Raw genomic sequence first — 27599 nt, 5'->3', positions numbered from 1 at the left:
AATTGTGAAAATAAATACTTTATTCAACCTGGATGTTGTTTACATTTGAAATCATGGTTGCTAACTGCAAAAAGACAATTGATGATTAAAAACAATTGATGTTTTATACCTGTAAACATCTGGCCTTGCCAGGTCAGTGTTGATATTCCCTAAAGCTAATATATAGGATCAACTCCTCTAATCTGAATAGGACATAGTGGAAATCTTGCACACATGTTTATCTCAAAGAAGACACACATTCTGAAGTAATTGTTTTCTCCCTGAGCTGCATTCAGGTTTTAAGTTATTCGGCAGAAGTATTTTTGTGTAAACCCTGCTTCCCAAGTTGGCAACTCACCCCTGATGTAAAGCCCCTTTCACATACACTGGTGACGAGTGAATATTGCATTCTGACGTATTCCAGCTATCTGAAAGTGTCTTATGAATATGTGTATCTAAGCCCGACAAACCAGAGTCTGATACCGTTTAGCATTCATTAATGGATTACTGTTTGGTACAATTTTGAGTTTGATCATCTGAATCAATGTAATTGCCTTTTAAAGAAAATCTAATATTACAATGACGGAGAGAATATAATTGAGATAACATTTGTCTTACCATGACTTGATAGAGATGTACATCTTCCATTCACTATCTCGTCTTCCCCATCCTGGAAAGAATATAATTGTATAATTCAGGGCATGTGTCCAGTATCTGTAGTAATCCCTCTGTTACCATGGTGAGGACACAGGGAGAAGTGGGCCCAGCAAGTCTTCAGTATTGGTAGTCATCTTTCTGTTACCATGGTGAGGACACAAGGAGAAGTTGGATAGCAAGTCTCCAGTTTCTGTAATCATCCTACTGTTACCAAGGTAAGGACACAGGGAGAAGTGGGCCGGCAAGTCACCAATACATGTAGTTATCCTTCTGTTACCACAGTGAGGGCAGAGGAAGAAGTGGGCTGGCAAGTCACCAATACATGTAGTCATCCTTCTGTTACCATGGTGAGGACACAGGGAGAAGTGGGCCAGCAAGTCTTCAGTATTTGTAGTCATCCTTATGTTACCACGGTGATGACACAGGGATAAGTGGGCCCAGCAAGTCTCCAGTATCTGTAGTCATCCTTCTGTTACCATGGTGAGGACACAGGGAGAAGTGGGCCCAGCATGTGTCCAGTTTCTATAATCATCCTTCTGTTACCACGGTGATGACACAGGGATAAGTGGGCCCAGCAAGTCTCCAGTATCTGTAGTCATCCTTCTGTTACCATGGTGAGGACACAGGGAGAAGTGGGCCCAGCAAGTCTCCAGTATCTGTAGAAGTGGGCCCAGCAAGTCTCCAGTATCTGTAGTCATCCTTCTGTTACCATGGTGAGGACACAGGGAGAAGTGGACCCAGCAAGTCTCAGTATCTGTAGTCATCTTTCTGTTATCACAGTGAGGGACGCAGGGAGAAGTGGGCCCACCAAGTCTCCAGTATCTGTAATCATTCTTCTGTTATCACAATGAGGACACAGGGAGAAGTGGGTCCAGCAAGTCTCTGTATCTGTAGTCATCCTTCTGTTGCCATGGAGAGGACACAAGGAGAAGTGGGCCCCAAAAGTCTCCAGTATCTATAGTCATCCTTCTGTTACCATGGTGATGACACAAGGAGAAGTTGGATAGCAAGTCTCCAGTTTCTGTAATCATCCTTCTTACCAAGGTGAGGACAGAGGAAGAAGTGGGCAGGCAAATCACCAATACATGTAGTTATCCTTCTGTTACCAAGGTGAGGAGAGAGGAAGAAGTGGGCCAGCAAGTCACCAATACATGTAATTATCCTTCTGTTACCACAGTGAGGACACAAGAAGAAGTGGGCAGGCAAGTCACCAATACATGTAGTTATCCTTCTGTTACCAAGGTGAGGAGAGAGGAAGAAGTGGGCCGGCAAGTCACCAATACATGTAATTATCCTTCTGTTACCACAGTGAGGACAGAGGAAGAAGTGGGCAGGCAAGTCACCAATACATGTAGTTATCCTTCTGTTACCAAGGTGAGGACAGAGGAAGAAGTGGTCCCGCAAGTCACCAATACATGTAGTTATCCTTCTGTTACCAAGGTAAAGACAGAGGAAAAAGTGGGCTGGCAAATCACCAATACATGTAGTTATCCTTCTGTTTAAACAGTGAAGAGCAAGCTGCCATTACCTGTAATATGAATATGAGAAAATTAAGCATGTACTCTGAACTTTAAATAACATGAAATAATTATTGTTTCTTACGATCATTGGTAGGGTGCCATTGCACATTCCAAAGATTCAGGTGCTTCTTTTCCGTTCTAGTTTCAATGCTTTCATAGGTTTCATGCCCTCATAGTGTTTGAACATTGATTTCAGGTAGTATTTTTCACTGGTTTATAAAGCATGTTAATGAAATTGTTTAGAATGTAAACAACTAAGAGGATTGGTGTTAACTCCTGTAGCATATGGCCTTTTGATCTTTGGTTACAATTGATTTCTGTTCATAATATGCAAGTTTCTGCACTCGGCAGATGTTGACTTATCACATGCCTTTGTTACCAGACCTTTCTCTCGTGTATAAACACACACTAACTCTGAAATAGGGGAAGATGAGTTTCATGCAAGCCCTATTGATGTGCTACAAAGATTGTCTTGTATAATTTTATGGATATACAACTGCTACTGCAACAGTGAAGTGCATGATGATATAACTTTACTCATCAAAACATTGCTTGCTGTCCATTAGGCGTTCGAAGATAACACTTGGAGGATCACAAATCAAATGGACAAATGACAAATGTATCATCTGTGGGTAGTTTGATCCAAAGTAAATCAGTTGAGAAAAGTGACGATGTGACAAGTTACTCAACTGACAGCAGGGAACCTGGCCTGGTAGGGGTGGGGAGAGAGGGATTGACATTATACAGATAACACATATTTATCTTGTAGTCCTGGCTTCAATATACCTTAGCTTCGATCTGATCATACTAACAACAATTAGTCTTTTGTGCAACATTTGCAAGAAAAATTCACAAGCTTTCTCTGTAATGTGCCTCATGACTAAAACATGACTAAAGCCTGTCAATGCTGTGCAAGGCTTGCATTGTGGGTGTTGCTGTGCGGAGCTCTATTGTTTTGCTTTGGAAATTAAATCAGACTTAAGCTAAAGGTGTGAAAATCAGACTAAAAAATTATGTCAATTGTCATACATGATAGCACACAGAACCTTTGAGAATACAATAGTCCTGCAGTGTACATGGTATTGGCATGCTGTTGGGGTGAGGGCAAGGGTATACAGGAGGGCATCTGGTAGTGTGTACTGCCATGTTTACAGATATGGAACATCTGTCAATATGACATGCACTTGTACAGAAAGCTGCACATAGGTTATAAAGCTATGATACACAGCAGGGAAGATGTGCACTGGGAGTAACTCTGTCTCACTGATGTAAGTTTAGGGATGTGTGGTATCTTCTGACCATGTGACCCACCTGTTTCATGCTCTGTGCTTTCTGATAAATGTTATTATCCAGCCTCATGTAAGAATGTGGAGTTTTGATTGGTTCAAGTGACTCTGATAAATGATAAAATACTATGTACAGCAGTCATCATCCGTGAGCATGGCGTACAAAAGTGACATCATCCCGCCACGCCTTGGTGACCATGCGAAGTGAGAGAAGGGTGCATCGCCAAGGCTTTAGCATAATGTGTGCTGATTGAGGTCAATCGATCAGCTGGTGTCAAGGAAACGTTTCGCAACAATAAGCCAATTTGATGGGTATGGTTTTAATTTGATTTAGTAAAAACGTTCGGCTAGATAAGTGCATTATCACATCGCATCTTGGGAAATATGGGGTTTTATCAGTCCCTCGTAATCGGGACTGATAAAATCCTCCAGCTTTGGGAATACAACCTTACTCGGGACTTACGAAACCCTTTATTACCCTTGACACAATGTGATAACTTATATATCAGCAATGCTAAAGATACATGGTCTTACAATGTGTCATCTTTGTGTCCTGCCCAAATTTACATATTTTTTTAGCTTTTAAAACACATTACGATCATCTGTCCCAATTGTTTTAGATTTATTATGAATCAATAATGAAAGTAATGTTTATATGGGGGAAATATGGGACTATTTTTGCACAGAGACTGGTGAATACAGGGTGATAATTTAACTTACTCTGTATGGTATGAAGATGAAGTCTCTTTATAGTGTTGCGTCATCGGTCCATTCGCAGCAGCCCCTTATAAAGGTTTTGAAGAAATACGAATTGATAAATTTATCAACTGAATTCAGAATCACATTGTTGTATATGTGTATTGTAGTGTTGACAGTATATAATAGGACCTTGGTGTCCAGTAGACTGTAACAAATGACTAGTTGTAACTGGGGAAAGTTAATAGCCATGTTCGCATGGTACATGTGCCAAACAAGGACATTCACATTGTTAAACACTGCTGTCCAAGATAGCAAAAGACAAAATGAAGCATCAAAGATCACAATGCATTCAACTGATCAATTTGTTGATTCGTCAGTGTGTTTAACGCCCTTTCATGTAATAATAACATCAATCCTATTGATGAGAAACCAATGAGAGGGAAACGTGCAGAAATACCAGTTTCAAAATGGTTTGACCAAGGACCAATGGGACAAGTGCTGATGACTGCACTTGTTTTGATGATTGAATGTAAGAAAGACAAGTGTTGTGTATATGGAATAAACAGTTGGTGTACATGCTTCAGGTTGGAGTTAATGGAGTTTACGTGTGTGCTGGAGTACAGTGTCAACAAGTTCCCTCTACTTGTCATCCATCCTGACTGTTGGCAGTAATCAATGTGATGGCATGTTAGGGTTCATCCACAAATACATGGCCTTCATTAGGTGAAGGCATAAATTACTTATTCTACCATCAGCACCAAAGAAGAAGATTGGTTCAACTCATACCCAAGTACACTTGGAAGTCACAGAAGTCATTCTGACTGTTGTATGGAGTAGAAATCAGGGTGCTGTGAAGAAAAGATACCTTTCTACTAATCACATTAAGAAGATTGGTTCAACTCATACCCAAGTACACTTGGAAGTCACAGAAGTCATTCTGACTGTTGTATGGAGTAGAAATCAGGGTGCTGTGAAGAAAAGATACCTTTCTACTAATCACATTAAGAAGATTGGTTCAACTCATACCCAAGTACACTTGGAAGTCACAGAAGTCATTCTGACTGTTGTATGGAGTAGAAATCAGGGTGCTGTGAAGAAAAGATACCTTTCTACTAATCACATTAAGAAGATTGTTTGCAAGTGGGCACAGGAAGGAGTGGATTATGAAGTGATCAATACAGATTTCCTCAACAAGACCAGCTGTACGGCAGATAACATGGGAAGTCTGTCTGTGGCCTGCTGTCACTATCTGCTTACACAGCGGAATCAATCAGGCCATCAGTCACAATCACACTGTTCAGTGTTAGGACTTTTGATTGTCACTTGAAAGACGTCAGCTTGAAATTTCAGTAACTTATCACAGATAATGTGCCATGTCATCTGGGTGTTTTAATAGCAGTCATCACCAATGTAATTTCCTGAGCATATATAATGCTCTTAATTGGTAACCAAAGAAGTCTCTATGATCAGTCTCTATGTGACATTGGTGTGCTCCATGGAAGTAACTGAAGCGCTTCACCCTAATCAATGATGATACATGTGTGACATGCAGGAATTAGTTCTAATAATGATATGGGCTTTCATATCTGAACTGCTGACAGACACCTGACCACAGATGATGTTCATAGCATGTCAATATTTCCAAATAAGCACAATTTGCAGTATCTGTAACTGAACAAAAATATCTATTGCTGCATTATTCTTGGGACTTTGCCATACTTTTCCAAATTTTGCAAGTCATGCCTGAAAGTTACTCAGATAATTCAAGAAGATTTACTGGCCTGACTGTATTTTTACTAGCCACATGCTAGCAGGCCAGTAGCAGTTTTGCACACTGGTTCCATATACATTACTCAGTATGACATATTCAGAGCTTCACTCTGAAAGGTGTTTGATGCATTACGTGTGGAAGTCTTCAGTCTTCTGTGAAGAGGACCATGATGAAGTGGACAGTTGTTCTACATCCTTCATGTACACTGTATTTAAAGACTACATGTGTGTCGAGATTTAATTATGAAGAAAGCCACCCAGGAACAAGCTAGTGAGCTGGTGTAGGTCATGGAGAGGAGAGTGAAGGTTATGAAGTGCCCTGTGTGGAGCTGACAATCTTATTGATCCCTCTTGGAACAACTCAAACCATTAACAGTCCTCCAGGAGCATGTCTGATTGCCTCTTTCTGCCAGTGCTAGTTTCTGATGTTCGTGTACATTATCCAGAATAAAAGCAATTTGCTAATCAATGTCATTGTCAAAGGCTGCTCTGTGATAGACATCACTTGAGGAACTGTGCCCCAAAAAGTTGCCAGTATTCAAATTGCTCTGAACTCAAAACAGCTTGCAAACCATTGAATGGCATTTCCTTACATTCAGCTGCTGCACACAGTATACAATTATTATGGTGGTAAAATACATCAGACTGATTTAATTGATGAGTATGGCATTTTATCCAGGTTTCAGGAGCAAAACACTACAAGAACACATGAGCTGCGATAAGCTTAGCATTCAATGATCACATGCAGTGATGTACCATTATCTGACTGTATAGAGTTGGAAATGGTGGAAATTCAAGTGGTCTGGGAGATAAAACCAAACAACATTCCGTACTCACCTTCATATTCAATAATCAAAAATTGGATTCGCTTTGGTTTTGTAACGTTTAACCATATTTAGCCTCGTATCAAATTTAGAGTATTGTTTTTGATTTGCAATCTTCATTATTCGCAGCCCATAACAATCAAGCTTTCATTTTCTGGTCAGTGTTGATATGAACTCCATACGTGGATACAACTGCTTGTTCACTTGTCACTACAGCTGTTTCAAGGGTGTAAAGAGTTACCATGCTCATGTTTTTGTCATTAGCCATACATTCAATGAAGTGGATAAACAATCTTTACAATCTTGCAATGGGAAATATGCAACAAAAAATGTATCTAACACAAAGTCTATTTAAGTAGCTTATGGCAGGCTGGACATATACTCCTTAAAGTAGAAGACTTATCAACATCATCACCATATAACATTACATGCTTTGTTGGGGATACTACTTTCTCATTGCTGTGACTGTAGTCACCTTCCAACTTTACAAGCTGAGCCTGATCATGGACACTTCTTTGGTACCAATTAAACTTCCAGAAAAGTTCCAGCAGCAAGACATTACATACATTGACATTCAAGATCACCAATATCTTCAGCACTTCACGAATCCTGACATCTTCCATTCTTCCCTGAAGACTTACTCCAGAGAAGCCTTTCTCAAATAGAATGTTTACAGCGTTGCTGAGCTGCTTATCAACCTACTTAGTCCAGAAGTCAGAATATGTATATTCCAGTGACATGAGGATTGTGCTGTATATGGTGTCATGGTTTAGTAGTGATTTTGTCATGTATGATGTCACTGTGACATTGTGATTGTGTTATATCCCAAAGCGAGCTGAATTCGACGTTCTGGTGATTTCGACGATTGCATTGCTGGCGCTATATTGAGGAAGTATGTGCACGATCCGAGTCCACAAACAGTTTCATTGGTAGGGCGGATGCCCAGTTCCTGTTGTGAGATGTTTTATTGACAATTGAAATCAAGAAATTAAGTTATGCAAAGAGCAAATAAACAACAATATCATTTACCCTCGATCGTTAATACCACTTCAGATGCAAAGTCAGTTGTCTGTGTAACAAAAAATAGCGAGCAAGATTCAACAAGATCAGTCATCTGCTAGTGACAGGTTATGTATGAAACAGGAAGCCACGTGATCAAAACACTCTCTCGCAGTGCAGAGGAAAAAGTATGGCTCACCGTGGAAAACACATACAAAAATACCCGGATGTGACAAGCGACTGCAGTTTCGCCGATACGATGTTATAAATGCTATTTTTCGTTGGAAACACATGATACTTTTTGTGAAATAGATGAATATACCTTCATCACTCAAGGTTAGCAAAATCAAAATTTAAAATGATATTAAAGATACAAATTACGTTTTTGTCTTATACCGTTGAAAACCCCTAACACTGGGATATATGATGTCACCGTGACATAGTTACTGTACTGTGTATGATGAAGACTTGGTGATTTTGTAATGTATGTGACAGTGCAATGTCGTGATTGAGGTCCTGGAAAGTACTCGCTGTCCATTGTGATAATTTTCTATTTTCTGCTCAAGTTATCGATTGGGTACAATATCTGAAGCCTGTTTGTGGTGTCCCCTGCCATGATATTGCTGAAACATTGCTAATGGCAGCATAAAACTCACTCACTTGAGTTAGCGAGTACAGTATGGTCAGTTCTGATTATTTGTAATTTTTTATGTTAATTTAACCTGAAAGTTGAAAAGCCTATGTATCATTTATATACTTGTATACACACTAAATTTGGTTCCAGAGTGATGATAAGGTCTGTTGTGTCCGTATGAGGAGAACACACATTTCAAAAGGCTTTCTTGAGAGTAGGTCTTTGAGTCAGCTTGGCTCCATTGTATAACTTGAACAATTAGTGATTACCTAACAAATCTAGAAAGGTTTCATTGTTGTTTCATTGGACAGGCTAATTAGAAGATACACTTTCAAAGCAGCGAGTAGTCTTACGTAACGCTACTGGGCATTGTTAACTCATACAGGTGTATTGTCTGACCTTGTGTGTGACTGGGGAGGTTCCATGACAGGATATTTTGCTTTCTGGATGTGTGTCCCCACTGTGGGACTCTGGGGACCAGTGGTAGACAGAAAGACAGGGAACTGCAGCACTGTCAATGGGAAACATTTGTGCGGACATGTCAAGGCCAAGTCACTATGTCTTAGAGGTGCCCATCATGCTTATTTCTTATAATCTGCCTCCATTCTGAAATGTGTTCAGTTTGTGCTGCATAACTTAAACATACAGGAAAGATGTCTGCTTGTAACCCCCCTAGTTGTTTTAATCATTCTATGCCAAAGAATATAGACCTATGTTTTTGATAAAAAGTCTGAACCTAAACCTAAAACCTGACATTTAACCTAACCCTAACTCCCCGAAATAATCTTAATAAAAGGAATGCATTTCAGGCAGGGGCCACGGGAGGAACTACAGTATTACTGTTTTACATGTTGACAGTATCATGCTTGCAAACATTTCCCTTGAAACTGCAGCTGGCCACTGAAATAAGACCCAGTTTGTTACATGGGAACGCAACCCTTCTATTAGCTCATCCAATTCTTGTACCACCTGCAGGTCTAAAGAGTTGTGTACAAAATGTGCAAGTGTATACCATGATGAATGTAATCAAAGTGACTTTTTACCCAATTATCAGCTGAAATGTAGGCATAGAATATTTCTCTTTCTGAGTGCTACGTGATACTCATGAAGATGTTTGGCTACATCTTTTAGAATTATTATGGCATGATCCAATCGAAATGTCATGTTCATCCACCCTCAAAATTAGGTGAATGTCAGAAGTTTGCAAAGCTAAATTTCAGTGAGATTGAAAGAAAAAAATTGTTTTGTGCATGTTTTGTGATGCCATGTTCATCCAGTTGACAGAATGAAATGGCAGTGGTGCCGGTAGCGTCTTGAATGTGATCATGTGACCAGTCATGTGATCCACTAGCGAAAGTCTCGCTCTGTGTATTCCCTGTGAGGAGATGAAATGTCGGACAAAGACCAAAGAGCACAATCAGTCTTGTTAGATGAAATTGCTAACAAACTAAATACAGTTCTTCTCCGGCAAAACAAAATCAGTGTTTTAAAGCAGTGTTTTGAGCAACAATCTTGACTGTTTTCCTGTCAAACGTCGTCAGCCGTCGGTTCCGCTGAATTGACCCCAGCTGTTGGTAGTACAGACGCGAATCCATCCAGTCTCAAGGTAACCCTGATTCTGTGGATTCTCTAGATATTGAGGGGCAGTTCCAAGCAATAAAGGACTCCCTTCAGCGTATAAGATTGCCGCCCGAGTTGATGTTGAATGAACAAAGGCAACATTTCGTCTCCTCGCGAGGAATACAGAGAGCGAGACTGATGCTAGCGACGTCTGTCACTAGTGGATCACATGACTGGTCACTATGATGTAAGTTTACATAAAACTGTGTCGTACAATACATGGAATATCAAACTGGGGAAGGAAGTGAATCTATCATATCCAACATACCCCTGTTCTTGCTCTTTTGTACTTTATCAGATAACCCTGATTTGTTTCAGCACACTTTATTTCTTGGGTGTGCTTTGTTATTGCTCTGAATATTCATATTGATCATTGGACCTCTCAGATTGATCAGGATCAGAATTTGTGCCATGTGAAAATATGTATTTGGAACGGTGAAATGATGGTCCCACTAGCATGAGTGATGGGGTGAGACATGATCAGACTCATAGTATCATTAACAAGGTATCTGTTTACCTTGAATAAACCCCAAACTCTATGTCTCCAGTTTGTGTTCAGTTAAAACATGCAGCAGTACAATGTAGTTGCTATGTCCCTGCCCACCGAACCCCAAAACATGCTGTCTCACTTCAATCTATAAAGCAGAACTATATTGAATAGTTATTTGGGGCTTGTTCATAATCATTTTGAATATCCAGATCGATTGAACGGTTAATTGATTATTCAACCGATGACACTACCATCCTTTGCAGCTAATACTACACAACACAGTAGTACCCTGGAGAAGAAAACAGGTGAAAGTTTTCAATATTGTGGCAATGATAGTAAGATGTATTTCCTCATTTGACAAGGGCCAAATTTTGGACATTGCCAGTTTAGTTAATCTAAGTGATTCAAATGTGTTTGTGTCAGTAGCATTTTCCATGAGTGAGTGGCAATGACAATGGTGCACATGGGGGTAGACATGGAGTAATCAGTGGTTCATGTGTGTAATAATGGCCTAACATGAACAAATATTCTGTAAACATTGATCATGTTTGGAGCAAAATGAACTGTTTTATGTAAGAAAAGATGTCAGAATGCATCGGCGTTACAGTTCCACAAATCAATACAAACACTAAAGATTTTATAGTGCTTCAACTATCTTTAGAGGCTACAGGCTATTGTAATAGATTTACCTCCCTTTAGTCAAGCCTTCCAATGTTTAGCACTGAATCGTGGATTTACAGGTTGCAAATTCCTGCATCCTACATGCGACTACGGACGCATCCAATTAGGTTAGGGCGTCCATGCGAGAAAAAGTCAAAATAGGCTTTTTTAAAATGTTGATCAAGTAACTATAAGTTATCACTGAGTCTGCTACTAGCCAGGGTATGGTACCATTTCTGGTTTCATTACTGTGATGATCATGATACACAATACAATAACAGTGACTGAATTGCAATAATATTATAACATAGTATTAACAAGTGTAGAAGTGAACACAACTCACATACATCCGCTTCCCACAGAACTTCTCCATGACTAAACTTTATATAGATGTTAGATAATAGTTTTGCTATGTACCCCTTTATTTTTACATATGAAATGAAGGAATTAACTATTTAGAATCAATCAGAACTATATTGTTCTTATGACATGACCAAAACAACCCATGTAGATACAGAAAATAAATCACATGTTGATCAAATCAAGGAAACAACTAATCTAGATTCAGAGAATAAACCACATACTGGTATATATGACCATGATGACATGAAGAAAGAAAATGAAAAGTGAAAAGTTCACATCATGCTTTGAATAATCAAAGAAATAGCACATGGAATATCTGTGGGTCATGATTAACTTGTGTATTAAGTTTGATGAGCCTGGCATGTATAGTTTCTGTGATACACTGTGGCCAGGTAACCATCCAACTCATTTTGCACCAGGTCACGTTTTCATGGTGACAACATAAAAAAAAAAACTGAAAAAAAAGTTTTAAATACCAAAAGCATCAAGGGTTAATGATTAACATGTGTGTGAAGTTTGGTAAACCAGTTGGGGTTTATTTGTCTTATCTGTTATCGCTATTGTTAGAATTTTCGCAACATTTACTCTGCATAAAACCACTTTTGGCATAATGGGCGAATGAAGCAGGGGAGTATTCCATATGGAATAATACCCCCCTGTGCCTTCACTCCGTTGAACCGGAAGCTGGAAATGGGAATGGAGGTGAAGAACAGCCTGATATTCCAAGAGTTTCTCTTTAAATGTTGACTAAAAAATATTTTATGTGAGTAATTGTTCAGTATGCGGTTGGAAATGTGAGAACACAACCCAGTGAAGAAATAGATGTATAATTTTGATGGGGGCAATATTTTCATTTTGACATGAAAAATATATTACGAACTGAAGTGAAGAAAGTACATTGCAAACCTATGCTCGCTTCGCTCCCATGTAAGAAAGATTGGTCATTTTCATTATGCTGCACAACCCCATTTGCGCTACAGTTTGCCTGTGGATTAACAAATCAATTAAATAAACTGTATAGGGCCGTCTCCTATTCTCGCGGTAAACACATTTTCTGCTGAGGTCGCCGATGTGTGATACTTACCGGTTGTTTACATCATTGACCAGTAAGTAGGAAGTGGCCCAAGTCTGTGAATTATCAAAATTTTGCAATGTAACGAATATTCGTGAGTTTTAACCAACTTGGAAAAATCATAGCTTTTCCCCGCCCTTCCCGATAAGATTCCCCTTTCTTACAGGTAATAACATTACTTTCTCGTTGTACCACGAGAATAGGAAACGCCTCGAAAAGTCAGCGGCGGATGACAATGTTTTTCATCGAGCTCAAATGAGATAATACACATGATGGATCAAGCAGCTGATTGATGCAGATGTTAGAGGGAGAATCTCTTCATTTAAAAACAACAAGCATACATACACAAAGAACTGTTTATATTATTTTTTCAGCTGATATTCGTAAGTACCGCAAGAATAGGAGATGCCAGTATACTGGTGAGTTTTTTACCAAATCTGTGGACTCAGTGGATTCAGATCACTTTGGTTCTAGTTTCCTCTTTCAGAATGGTATTGAATGATTCCTATGATTGAGCCAGAAACCTTGTTGCTACAGACAGTAAGGAGGAGCTACTTTGATACTGGTGGGAAGCAGAGAAGTGTCAAGTTTCACACTCAGCTGCAACATACACATCTCTATTTCCTCATCAACTTAGAATTAGATAACAAATGGTCTGTTATCAAAACCAGTTTTTTCATTGAGGAGCACTTTTTTGCAAAATTGCAGACATCCATTTGTCTGTTCATTGCATGCATTAGCTCAGATTTTTTTTAATATATATGGAAAGAGTAATGTAGTAAGAAATGGGAAATTAAGAATAGATACAATGCACTATACGCTAATTGAGATAATTATCCCAAACTGTCAAAGTTTCACGGCAGTGTGATGCCATGACTGATGCAAAAACATGCAGAACAACAACAGTAATTATCAACAATTGTGGCTTATCTTACTTAAAATGAAAACAATAGACACAAATATCCATATGCAGATATTCTGAATATTTCTGATTACTTACGTCACATATTTATGTGAAAATAATCCTCGAATCAAGGGAGGGTCTATTCAAAATCCTGTGTACCCATGTCAGTGAAGGTGTCATTTTGGAAGAAATAACTCAATGGTTTCTTTATCATTGTGTTTGATAGATAATCAATTCATTATCAAAAAAATAAAAATATTGTGATAACAGGATATCAAACTGTAACTATGTTTCGACAAAAGTTGTAAAACAAATATAAACCAGGTATAAATGCTATGTCTAACTCTTGGGCAACCTTTCATCATTATTGTGACAGTTCATACAGAGGGGGCTATCTTTTTTGCATCCTTCATTTTATACTTATGAACAGAAATAGATGCATGATCATAAACAAGTGCTTTGAAACATTCTCTTTTTTCGGTGCTTAATTTACTTAAAAAACAGTATAGCTACATGGGAGCACCTCTTAAACCAGCTGACAGTTTATCTACTCTTGACGTTATCTAAATGGTAAAATCAATCATTTCGTTTTCTGTTGAAGCGGAAATGTCTGAAAGGTCTTCTACAAATAATGGAAGTAAGGTGAAATATATACTAATCAACAGACCAGTGTTGTCTTTCTCCAATGTCACAAAATACGTAAAACAAGCCATGATGTCAACTGTACTGTAATATTTGGGGCAAGTACTCTGTTATTTACAGAGAAAAATTAGTCAAAATACATCCACTTGAAAACTATAATGTCAAAGAACTGCCTTACATGTGAGGCAGGGTAAGAGGAAATACACATAAAAATATTTAATAAAATGTGTTAAGAAAGGTCCAACAGGAGGAGAAACTGAAGACATGTAGGGATAATGTATGTGAGCGATTGAGTTTTGTTTTATGCCACACATGCCAATATGCCATCTGTATGGCAGCAGTCGCATAATGTATTAGCAGTTGAGAATATTGAGATACGCACCTGTGACACGAATGGAGAACATGAATACATGTTGGAGGAAACCTTTGTCCAGACTATTGACAGTATGACAGATTTGGAGAAATTTATGCTGGGGTCATAGAAACTTGTGATAGGTAATGACAGGGCTCTTCAGTGTTTGTAAAACACTTGCACATGTGATTGTAGTAGTGGGCATATTTTCACAAATAGCTGGCTTGTGGAAAGTAGAAATCTGTGCTGAAACTGGCCAGTATCTACAGTGCTAGAGTTAGGTTTGGATAAATATAAAAAGTTAAGATGGGATTTACTTTCAAGACAAGAGGATGACATTGAAGATAGTGAGATTGTTCTAAACCTCATTCATCAGCAACTGGTTGACATGTCTACAACAGCAGTATACAACCATGGTTTTGTTTCTTTGTTTGTAGGTGATAATATTAATCTAGGAAATGCATGTTTTTTGAAGGTGACAAAAAATCAGGGAGGTTCATGTCAGAGTTCCATTAGAATATACCAGCTCCAGTATAGGTGGTGTACATGTTTAACAGAATTATCCTAAATTCAAGGGCAGTCCCAGCTCAGTAGTGAGCTAAGGTTTTCCTACTTATAAAAGACCATACAAAAGCTTAGTCTGAACACCAAAGTTCAGTCAGCATAAATATAGACAAGCAATAGTCTGCTGTAGATGAGAAGTGCATGCTTGATGTCTCTGAGACCGCTGGTTCACTTAATTATAATTACTCCATTCATTCGTGAAACTGTTCCTGGTCTGTTTCCATCACTACATCAGGTTCTTGACATTCTCAGCTGAACAGTGATGTGAACTAAATCAGTAACTATCTTATCTCCCAAACCTGGCTTTATGAAAACAAAGAAGTTCTTGCTTTGAAACCTTTAGGTTTAGAAATTACAAAAACTTTCAGGGAAGACAGGTTTAGTCAAAAAAGTGTATTTGCAAAACAATGTTAATCAATATTGATTGATATGGAAATGTGGACATTGCATCATCCTTGGACCTTTGACTTTATTTGAAGTTGATTTGAGTTCCACTTTTGTTTCATAATGACTACCTGCTGAGGAACAGTAGCTTGATGGATATCACATCTTCTGCCATTACAGATTCCCATCTGTGACCGTTAAACAATATTGTATGCAGCATTGTTAGTCACATTGGTTGTAAAACTATCAATCTACTTCATCAGCTAAATGGTATTGTTCACTTTGTTTAGCTTCCTTTGCCCCTACAAACCAGTGGTTATGGTCAGGAAAGTTGTCTGTTTCACATAAAAATGTAAGTAGGTTATACTGTTTTTAAAAATTATTTTCTAGAAAAATATGAGTGCACAATATTAGATCTGGACATTCGAAACTTGCAAAATATGGCATCCAGTGACCACTGTACAACATTATATCCAGACATAACAAAAGCATAATGGTCTCTTAACAGTATCTTGTTTCTCTGTGTTGTTTATCTGGTGTTGTTTACATCTGCCTGATACTGGTGAGATGGTTTGACATTTTCCCACCCATCCCAGCTTCATTGGAAGTGTGTCCAACAGCATTTTCTGACATATTACAGCCAACTGGAGTTTCATGCTTGTCTTTTGAGATTAAGTATAGGCGTAAAGTAAATAATGAACAAGAGGAACGAAATGATGAATCACAGCAATTAACTGCAGTAAACTATGTTTCTAATGAAGAAGCTTTAAATACATATTGGATATGATGAACTAGGACTGTATTGTCTTGACCGCTTTCTGTATCTTGTACTCCAGATATGTGTGATGAATAATTGTTATACAGTTAGTGGTCCGGAAGTGTTCTAACCATTGTTGACTGTATTGTCTTGACCGCTTTCTGTATCTTGTACTCCAGATATGTGTGATGAATAATTGTTATACAGTTAGTGGTCCGGAAGTGTTCTAACCATTGTTGACTGTATTGTGAATTTATCCTATGTCAACAGTGTACTGGCTCTGTCTTCAAGCAAACACACTTGTATGCTCTTTAGCTATGTTTTCAAACAGTATTTCTCACCAATACTATAGAAAAGTAGCTAATAGAAACGTAGAGTTAAAGGAAATATTTCTAAAACCTACCAAACTGAATGGTATTATGGCTCCTAGAGTGGGCCATAACATGTAAGAAATCACTGTTGGACACGCTGACCTCCACGGCAGGTGGGATGGGTGGGAAGACTCGATTCAACAAACCAGTACAGGGATAAACCTGGCTCAGAAAACATGTGAGATAAAATCTCACATGGGATCAAAAGCATGAGATTTTTTAAAGTCTTATGAGATTTAACTGTTCATGATCGTTCAGAAGAAAAAGATAACGAGACAAATAAAACATTGTCATAATCAATTTCAAGTCAAGCAATCCTGAATTGCAATGAATTAAAAGTCTGTAGATCTACTAGCATCACCATTGGTGTCTGCATTCTGGTTGTCATCAAGGTCAACGACTTAACTCTTTCAACACCAGTCAACCAGCGGCATAAACTGCCATGACACCGAGTTCCTAGCAACTCTGAGGTCATAGATGAAGTTTATGTTTATCAAGAGAAAATATCAACTTATAAATCATTATTGCTACTGCATATCATACACCAGTTGAAAGGACTAATCTTACTGTTTGTAAATCTGAAAGTTATTTTTATCATATGTTTCACGTAATACGACTACAACTTAAATAAGTTAATTTGTAATGAAAATGCAGGCATAGACATTTGTATGTCTAGATGAACCACGGAGGAACAAAAACCTGGAGCGTTTTTTCTGTTTGTAACAAGTCATGACATCCCCTTCACTTTTTCTTTCATATGTTCATTTATACACGATCAGAAAATTATTCTAGAAAGATTTCAGAAGTAATATGTATGGTCGTGTATTTCCCGATATCAGTGGCAATTCGCTTGGTAACGTGATACAACAGCGTGAAAAACCTCCGTTTTAAAATCTTTGTCTGATAATGAAGAACATGTGAGGCGATTCGTTTGATGGCGGGTATCATTCGAAAGCTCTGAACATCAACAAAATGACGGTATCCTTGCCTAGAGTATTTTCATAGTTGTAAGAAGCGCGTTTATTGGATAAACATTGGTTTCTAATGACGCATTTTAGCCTCAGCCTGCAGTAAGGATCGTGATCGGTCAAATTCAGACAAGTGACCTAAGTCAGCCAATGAGATAACAGCAATGGATACTGTTTCCCCCCCCCCCCCCCCCCAACGAGAAAGAATGACATGACACGATCGCACAATAACGTTTGAAATAGTAAGTTATAATGTTCTTAGACAATTTTTATGATTACTGTTGTTGCTTTTATTCTTCAGTTTATGTGATTTGTTTAATTATATCCTCTACGCATTGTTGATTTGCTCACTGAGAACTCGGATGTGGACCCGTTGCCGAAGCATGTGTGTGAGAATAGTTTTTTTTAAAAATAACATTACGGAAAAAGAAAATAGTTTTCAATTCTAACCTTGTCGATAAATATGGCTATCTTAAATGTAATAAGTGTTGACAGGCATTATGAAGAGTGATAGATTTGATAAATGAATCATATGTTAGTTAGGTTCCGAAAAGTATAAATCATTTTGATGCAACTACTGACTGGTCGTTTTTTCGACCTACAGCTCCTGGGGACTGGCGATGTCTTGGCCAATTTTTCGGCCTACGGTGTTGAATGGGTCAAGTTGTTTCTTCGTTTTCATTCGTAGTCTTTAAGAATTTAAAGATTTTTATATCGAATAAGATGGTTTCGTTAGAAGCTGCCCTTTGTGTGACGTTGCAGAACACAACTTCCAAATGCGAACTCTGTACACCGTCGCACTGTGCATAAACAACACAGTACTGCGGGGTTCAGAGTTTGCCATACTCCTTGCAGCGCAGCTCATTTTGTGCAGCACTGTGTAACGATGTTCGGTGTTCCATACCAGAAGTTATGTTTCGAAGATTAAAATTAGGTAGAAAGCAACGGGAATATCTTTGACAGGACAAAATAACGACAAATCCTTTCTCAGTAAAACAGATTTAAAAACTTCCTATCATACAGGTAAGCAGGATGCGATTTTAAATCGCTGCAGGTAGATTTGAGTGCGATTTTAAAGCAACTGGTGCGAGAAAATCGCGATATCGCGGCCCAAGTCAATCCCTGCAGTATCAGGTACATCTATCTGGCACTTTTACAGGGTAATTTTTAAGATCTTAGGTGGAAATGATCTGAAACATTCTAGTGGACTTATTCTTTCTCACAATACATGTCCACCACTGCCCAGCTTTCTCTATCACACTAACTATGTAACAGTGTTTATTGTCAGGGGACACATCCACACGTCATCATCCTGTCAGTCAGCCATGCATTCAACAAACAAAAAATACCCTGCACTACCCACTTATCACATCTATTGGAATAAAGACATCAATGCATAAATATTGTTCGTCTTAGTTAGCACAACATATCTTGAACATGTATTACACACTTTTGTAATGCAAACTATATTACTATCAGTGCAATTGAGTTGCACTGTTTACAGTATTACTTTATTTCAGGGATTGTCTGGGTACTAATGTGTTTTTGTTTATTTCATTGATGTTAGTTTGTGATAACTCATCATATTGATAAATGGCAGTGTGACTACCTTGGATTTTGTTTGAACTGAATGTGTCTGGAGTTTTAGGTTGAGTTCCAAGTAAAATGAGATAATTTGCCATATAGTCTTCATGGTCCTGGAGATGGAACCTACAGACAGCAAAATCAGTTTTCATCTGGCATTAAAGTCAAATACTCACATGGCATACTTTCTGATCTCACAGGAAAGGAATTGGATGTCATTGTCATTAGGTGAGCAAGATGATTGTTCATGAGAAATAACTAAGACCCAAAGGTCTTTTGTCACTTTCATCATGGTAGTCAGTGAAGTGGACTTCTAAATGTTAAAGCACTAGTGTGTGAAAGCAAGCTTCCTGTCCTCTCTTTCCTTGTATCATGTATTACAGGATGTGAAACTGTTCTATTTTTTTTGTTACCAGTGTCATGCAGCTATCAGCAATCTAATCACAGTAAAGTGGACAAATACTAGGAAATAGCATAGCCAATATACATGGTGGATATGTTGATGAACAGTGGATAGCTTCGTGTTACTTATGCTAGACACATTGTGAAGAGACTGTTTTGGAGTCAAAAGGTTCACAGTGAATTGCAAAGTTCAACACAATTATTCTGTGTTCCTGCCATGAGCCAATGTGAAAGAGCATGCTGTGATGTGAGCTGTCCGGATGATGCATCTTCATCTAATCCATGCAAAGCACGGAACCAAAAAACACTATCTGATTGCCCTTTCATACAAATAGGAACAACATGCTTGATTCTACCATGACTGCATGAAAATTTAAATACTCGTATTTGTTTGGACAATCATGTAAATTTCACTGAAAATTGTTTTTAAGACTGCTTATCTGCACACATAATGCGCAACAATGTCACACTACTTCAGCTTCACCACCAACATGACTGGTATCTGTACAATAGATTGAAATGGTGGAAATGTTAATAATATAATATTTATTAAAACTCATGAATTCACAGTTATTAGGAAACCTCACTATTTTGTTACCTTCTATTATAAGGAACTCAATTACACTGCCCCAACCATAAACAAACAATATCTAACTTATCTGAAAACTATGTTCAATACATCCATATTTATACAAAATCTAAAACAAAACATTTCTAAGTTTTGCTTCCTGGTAGATGGTATATTCATGTCCCTTTCGAGACTTACATCTAAGCCTAAAGGCAATTCTTCCTTATCAAATTTGACTTCGACATTTTCAGCTGCCCTCAAGACTCAACATTATGTTATGTTATAGATATTGATAGACGTTTCTTTAGGATGGTTAGATGCAAATTAGAGGCAACATTTCAATGAATAATGTTGGACATATTCCTTTACTTTCCTACTGTTAAAATATGACCATTGTGAATATGGATTTATATTCTCCTAGGTCTACAGGACAGCTATTGTAGCCAGTCAAATACTGCCTATTGAAAAGCTATCTAATCAGTTTAGTCTCCTGATAATACTCTTGACATATGCCATGCAGATCCCAAGTCACAGGTACTGCTTGACTTTCTTATCTCAGTACACCAGGCCACAGATAAACAGTCATTTGTCCTAGCCAGTCATTAGTACTGTTAATCTCCATTCATGGTGTATTGGTAAGGCATGTATTCCTGTCATGATCCTATTCCCACTGTGATTTTCTCAATGAATTTAACAGTAAAATAATAAAAGAGCTGTGAGGCATAAGGTTCTAAGGATGACATTCTTTTATAAGGAAAGACTGCATCATGCAGGTTTGTACAGGTTGTACTGTATTATGTGACTCCATGACACTAGACCAACACTATGCAGGTCCTTAGTACAGACTGAGCTACACCATGCAGCTCCTTGGTACAGACTGAGCTACACCATGCAGCTCCATAGCACAGGCAGTACTACACCATTCAGGTCTTTGGTACAAGCCAGGCTACTCAGTGCAGCTCCATGAAATAGGCCAGTGTCTCTATTGCAGCTCTTTGGAACAGGCCAGACTCCTCAATTTAGGTCCTTGGTACAGGCCAGGCTCTACAGTAAAAACATAAATGTGTGCACCTAAAAGGCATGTGCGAATTGTAAATCATGACCTCCAGGTCTATCGAATCTTAATTTGTGCTGTAAGATGTTTTATTTCTATAATTTGACATAAGAAATGTACACAAATTTTCTATTTGTATGTGTTGTGTTGATATTGTTGGGAGTTGCTACTCAGGTATTGTTATGCTTTCAGGGGGTGCACAGTGCTGTTGTGCACCCTGTGTTGAGTTGTATGAATATTAAACAGTTGTATCTTTAATGGATGAGTAATATAGCACAGTATTTGATGGGTGGTCCTGTTTGATCATTGAAGTCAATATTTGTTCCTACTTTATCATAAATATGCATGAGTGAAATAGTAAAGATTTGTCCAATCAAGGACCCATTCAATCGCACACTTTATGTTGTGGGACAGATTGAAAGCTGAAAATGTGAAGCACTCAGCCATTTGTGCCTATGAAGGAGCAGTTTTGCCGCAACTGTTGGTACTCAAGTATTGAATCTCCTGCAGTGCCTTTGCCTATTTGAAGTTCCATGTGACAAATCCTTCATGGCCACTTGCCACCAAGAAGGTCAATTACAGTCATTATCTTTTGCAATCGTGAAATGGTGACAAGAGTTAGGTTGTCTGGCTAGCTGTGATCCTGTCTGGTGGGCGGTGACACTGTGACTGATTGTGTTACTGCTTATGCATCCATTGCTCGTATTACAACTAAGCAGATGGTCTCCCAGTCGTTTGGTCATTCCATTGTTACTTTTTCAAAATTTAATTCAGATTTTGAAGAAAATATTGAAAAGACATATAACTCTGTATTGACCGGATAAACTTGGAAGGGAATGATCAATACTGTGAAGGCATGACACTTGTAAGTGTTCCCTGGTGCTCACACTGTCAACCACCAGTGTCCTGTGCCCAGGTGCTTGATAATAGTGTGCATCAAACTGGTGTGCCCCCAACTTCCCGTCGCATGCAATGTTTCCCAGGCTGCTGCCATGTTGCAGAAATTTATATTGTGGTTTTACTTAGTTAATAATTGTTGTAATTGGGCCTCAGCCCCCAACTTTGTGTTGTGCCTTTCTTCAATCATGTATGTATGGAATGTGCATGGATGTGGGTTGTGAAACTCTTGCTGAAGATGAATATTAGACTGACAGAGTTTATGTTGGACAAACACAGTTGCAAGGTCAGATTACAGCCAAACTATGTCCTAAGTGGCAAACTAGTCGACTGGGGAACTTGGGCTGCTTATTTGTTTGATTTAAGTAATAATTGTCTTATGGTAATTAGATGGATGTTAGACTGAATTGATCGTCTCTAAATTTCATTTGAAACCAAACATGACAATGTTTCGTGATGCCCAGTACCACAGACAACCACTTAAATGGGGCAGCAACTATATATGGTTTTGGTACAGGGATTTATGGTATACGTCAGCATATGTTGGATATTATTTGTACCAGGTAACTGAGGTTGAATATTGTTGTATTAGTAGGTAATATGATAGTTTCACTAGTAACTGTGGAGGAGGAATTTATAAAAAATGTTTTTTTTATAGTTTGGTGGTTTTACAGTACTTCTATGATAAATGTGTTATCGTTAACATTTCTATCATGTCTGTTGTGCTGATATGTTGGTGGTTAGACTGAAGTTTTGCAGCAGTGTTGTATGGGTGCGCAGTGAATTGTTCTTAAAAAGTCATTTTCAATCCAAATTGTGCGTAATTTTATTGGGTGTCCAATCAAATTCAAGTATTTCATAGTTATGGTAGAAGGTAGATTGCCTGTAGTAACTCAGTGATTTCAATAACTGGATTGCTTGGTCAGACTATTATGCACAGACAGGTTTGAATATAGCTGGAATGTATAGCTGGAATATATAGCTGGAATATATAGCGGGAATATAGCTTCCAAGTCCAGACTTGAAAGCGCATCTGGTCATCGTCAAATGTGAACTCGTTGTCATAGGTGACAGGTGGTTTGTCTGGTCCATGTGTAACCCCTGATGGCTTGTCAAAGTAATTGTTACCCAGATCAGATTGCTGGAAAAAAACTAACAGGGAATTGAACAAGGAATGACCTGAAAGTTTTCTGTAACAGTTACACTTTGGAGATGCTTTGTTATGCTGGAGTGATTGCCATCTACTGGTGTCACTGATGGTGGCAACAACTGTATCAGGTACCCACACTCTACATATGTATGTAGATGTCTGCCGTAGGTCTTTGAAATGTGACCAGTGAGAACAAATGCATGAAATGGATGTAAACATTTACATGTATGTTGCTTACAAACGGACATAAACAAAAATACTGTGTGTAATTCTGGACAGTAATTATAAAGTATGTGTTGTAAACATTATTACATCTTACAGTAATGTAGACTGTGCTGTTTAATTACTTTACAGCACTATTATATTTCCCTGGTTTCCTGTAAGGACCCTTTGATTTGAGTTACTGTGGGCTTTTGTAGGGGGTATGGAGGTGGGCAGGGACAATACACTGACAAACAGCAGTCATGTTTAGCCCAGCAACATGTAGGCATTAGGCCCTCGCCTCTGTGTCAACACACTGTATATGCATCTGTGGCAACACACCCCGAGTGTATCAAACCCTTGTTTCTGTGGAAACACACCACATTTGCGTTTCAATCCCTTGTATCTGTGGCAACACACCATGTGTGTATCAAGCCCTTGTATCTGTGGAAACACCACATGTCTGTATCAGGCCCCTTTATTTGTCGCAACACACCACATGTGTATCAGTCCCTTGTAACTGTGGCAAAACACCACATGTATATCAGTCCCTTGTGTCTGTGGAAACGCACCACATGTGTGTATCAAGCCCATCTGTCTACTGTGCAGTGGCAACACACCAAGTCACACACTGCATATGTCCCTTTCAGTTGGTCAGCCTGGTAGGCCCTTATATCTGTGGAAACACACCACATGTGTGTATCAAGCCCATCTGTCTACTGTGCAGTGGCAACACACCAAGTCACACACTGCATATGTCCCTTTCAGTTGGTCAGCCTGGTAGGCCCTTATATCTGTGGAAACACACCACATGTGTGTATCAAGCCCTTGTATCAGTGGCAACACACCACATGTGTGTATCAAGCCCTTGTATCAGTGGCAACACACCACATGTGTGTATCAAGCCCTTGTATCAGTGGCAACACACCACATGTCTGTATCAAGCCCTTGTATCAGTGGCAACACACCACGTGTGTATCAAGCCCTTGTATCAGTGGCAACACACCACATGTGTGTATCAAGCCCTTGTATCAGTGGCAACACACCACATGTCTGTATCAAGCCCTTGTATCAGTGGCAACGCACCACATGTGTGTATCAAGCCCATCTGTCTACTGTGCAGTGGCAGCACACCAAGTCACACACTGCATATGTCCCTTTCAGTTGGTCAGCCTGGTATTTTATTTTAGTTTATAAATGCTTTGTAATATTTCTTTTTGTCTGACTTGGGCTAAATTAGGATAGAATCTCCTGTCTGCACATTGAATTGTGGAGGCAGAAAGGTTGTCATGGTTATCAGCAGAACACCAAGCATTTTGCCAAGTCAATCACCATTTCTCTATACGCATTTGCATGTGACCAATCAACATCTGACAGAATGGATAAACAGTCCCATGGTTCTACAAGAATAGTTACGACACTTTTGATACATTCATTACATAACATTCCTATTGTCCAACATTTCCTTTTTGGAATGTGGGATGTCCTTTCATTCATTCAGCTCTGCTCCAGGCTTTGTGATGATACATAGTTTTTCCAAATACTTATTGTGCAAAAAAGCTGTGGTGGCACAATTTGGAAATACTATTTTCAGATGAAGCCAAGCACTTGATGGGAAGACATATGGCAATACACAGGTTGTGATAGGTAAGACAGGAAGACGTATGATAGCACAGCTGAAGCCATGGGTAAGACAGGAAGACATGGTAGTACAGCTGTAGCTATGGATAAAACAGAACTATATATGGTAGTGTAGCTGTAGCCATGGATAAGACAGGAAGACACATAGTAGTATAGCTGTAGCCATGGGTAAGACAGGAAGACACGTAGTAGTATAGCTGTAGCCATGGGTAAGACAGGAAGACATGTAGTAGTATAGCTGTAGCCATGGGTAAGACAGGAAGACACGTAGTAGTATAGCTGTAGCCATGGATAAGACAGGAAGACATGTAGTAGTATAACTGTAGCCATGGGTAAGACAGGAAGACAGATAGTGGTACAGCTGTAGCCATGGGTAAGACAGGAAGACACATAGTAGTATAGCTGTAGCCATGGATAAGACAGGAAGACATGTAGTAGTATAGCTGTAGCCATGGGTAAGACAGGAAGACAGATAGTGGTACAGCTGTAGCCATGGGTGATGTGATGTGAATCTGTACTCATGCACTTGACATTAATGACAATATCCTGTGACAGTCACTTTAGTATGATTATGGTCAAATTTTTGTAGCTTTAAGGTAATTTCCCACCAAAAGGACATCTACTTTATGAATGGCCATTGTCATGTGGACATCGGGTGTCTTTGGCATAAAAAATTCACACTGGTGCAGAAAATTGTACACATACTTTACACATATGGGCATCTCCTTCAAGTCCCCAGATTGTTATTGCTATACATGTGTAACTGATATGAAAATGGATGCCACTCTGTAGCCCCCTCCAAAATCTGGGGTTCCCAGGCAGCTGCATTGTGAGGACCATTACCCCATCATGTGACTGTGTCTATGCAGTCACATGTTTGTCTGTGGTATGGTGTGATAGGTCATAAATTAATCAGTTCCACCTTGCCACTTTCTAGTACCAGCAATTTACAATGCTAGCCTACTTTAGTTTTACTTTGAACATTAATTTGCCAGTTGAAGATGAACAGCATGACATGTGATGTTTATCCCCAACAATTATGTGTGTAAGAGGTATGGAAGTAAATAAGGGTATACTTCAAGGAGATGACCATAAACTAAGTCCTCACAAGTTTAGAAATAGGCAAACTTGATAATCTTACCTTGTCCTGGATTTGAAAGTATCTCAGTAGTGGGAAGAGTTTTTGAAGTATCTCCACTTGACAGATGAATATTGGAGTAGCCTTGGTATGGTCTGGGAACAAATAGATTTGCCAGACATCATCTCGTTCGACCTATTGCTATCGTGAGGGCCAGGATCTGAACCCAGGCAGCAGTGCCTCTACTGGACTGGTGTGTAGCAGCAGGTGGCTGTAAGGTTTAATCTCTCTACCTGAAGAAGGAAATTCACCTCGTGGCTAGATTAGCCAGGTCAGTCCTATCTATGTACACACTGTATAGCTGTGATCTCCCACACAGCCTGCCTGGACACAGTCTCGCGCACATCCAGTGAGTGAGTGTCCCAGTCATCTGTCTCTCTCTGCCAGCCAGCTGTGTGACGGTGGGGCCCGCCAGTCAGTCAGCTAGTCTTCCAGTGTTGCCTCTCTCAGGTGTAGCAGACAGACGTTGTATGCCGCAGGGACTGTTGTTACTGGAGAGGAGGATACAAGATGGCCAACTTACAGCCTATGCTGAGCCGATCTCGTAGACCGTCACATGCAATAGAGGAAAGAGTCGTACAGGTAGTAGAATCTCACCAACACTTCTCAGTGTGAATCATGACAACTCACCACATGTTACCAAATCTGTCTTCTTTCTGTCATGGGACAATTACATTGATTGTATTTTGACTGCATAAAGTACATTTTGTAAACAGTGTGTCTCTGATCAAGTAGTGCATACACATATTGATTCCTCTGTTTTATATAGGAAGCAGATGTGGTGAACTTTGATGACTCTATTGTTTGTACACGTTGGTGTTGTGTGAGACTGTAGTCTGTGGAGTCCATCACTCTGGAATAGCACCTTGTGACTGCTCTTACATACCTTCCCTGTTCTGAAGCCATGCACTATTGAGACAATATGTTTTTCACATTGCAACATGGCAGTGACTCGTGAGCCACAACAGCAGTCAGTGATCTCCAGTCAGAACACTGTAAGCTGTGTCACCCTGACACACACAAGGATACAAATGTTCAACTCACAGATTTGTTGTTTGTCATGAGGTAATTGCATATGATGAACACTACATTCACATACAACATTCCCTTGCTAGAGTAGTAGCTAGTGCATGTAAGTCTACAAAAGACGACGTACACCTGTCCAAGTGTATTATGCACGCAAACACGCACACGCACACACTCACATTTGGTAACGTTCACACACACACACACATGCACACACGCACACACACAGGCATCTGTATTGTAACATCAACAGAGGTTTCCATACAAACGCTGTGTTTATTTAAAGATAGAATTGCCTTAATAGTAAACTATGTTTGTCTAATATGAACATGGATTGTTAAAGTCTACAGAATGGTGTCACTGATAAATAAGATGTGGAATCGAAATTAAAGTGACATATGCTATTGACATGCAAATTGGCAG

General features: G+C 39.1%; 1 protein-coding gene and 1 long non-coding RNA gene across 7 annotated transcripts in view; one reads left to right on the top strand and one right to left on the bottom strand.

Moving 5' to 3' along the window:
* On the bottom strand, positions 1-26542 carry LOC137296932 (uncharacterized). The gene is made up of 2 exons (XR_010957675.1): positions 26154-26542; positions 1-2164 (listed from the first exon to the last, which is right to left on the bottom strand). It is a non-coding gene; the product is annotated as an uncharacterized lncRNA (long non-coding RNA).
* The window catches only part of LOC137296931 (putative adenosylhomocysteinase 3), a 112780-nt gene that overhangs the window by 3338 nt on the left and 81843 nt on the right, over positions 1-27599 (top strand). Inside the window, exon 1 of one of the 6 annotated variants that reach the window (XM_067828839.1) lies at positions 26435-26732. The exons of 4 other annotated variants lie outside the window; for them this stretch is intronic. In XM_067828839.1, coding sequence (XP_067684940.1) covers positions 26661-26732 — 72 coding nt within the window. In that variant the 5' untranslated portion in view covers positions 26435-26660. Of the gene's footprint in view, positions 1-26434; positions 26733-27599 lie in introns of those variants that run through there. One more of the 6 variants, XM_067828836.1, reaches the window with a different exon arrangement.

This window comes from Haliotis asinina, chromosome 9, assembly GCF_037392515.1.
Source record: "Haliotis asinina isolate JCU_RB_2024 chromosome 9, JCU_Hal_asi_v2, whole genome shotgun sequence".
Classification (NCBI taxonomy): domain Eukaryota; kingdom Metazoa; phylum Mollusca; class Gastropoda; order Lepetellida; family Haliotidae; genus Haliotis; species Haliotis asinina.
The sequence above is the reverse complement of the archived record's forward strand: the minus strand, read 5'-3'. Positions and strand labels throughout refer to the sequence as shown.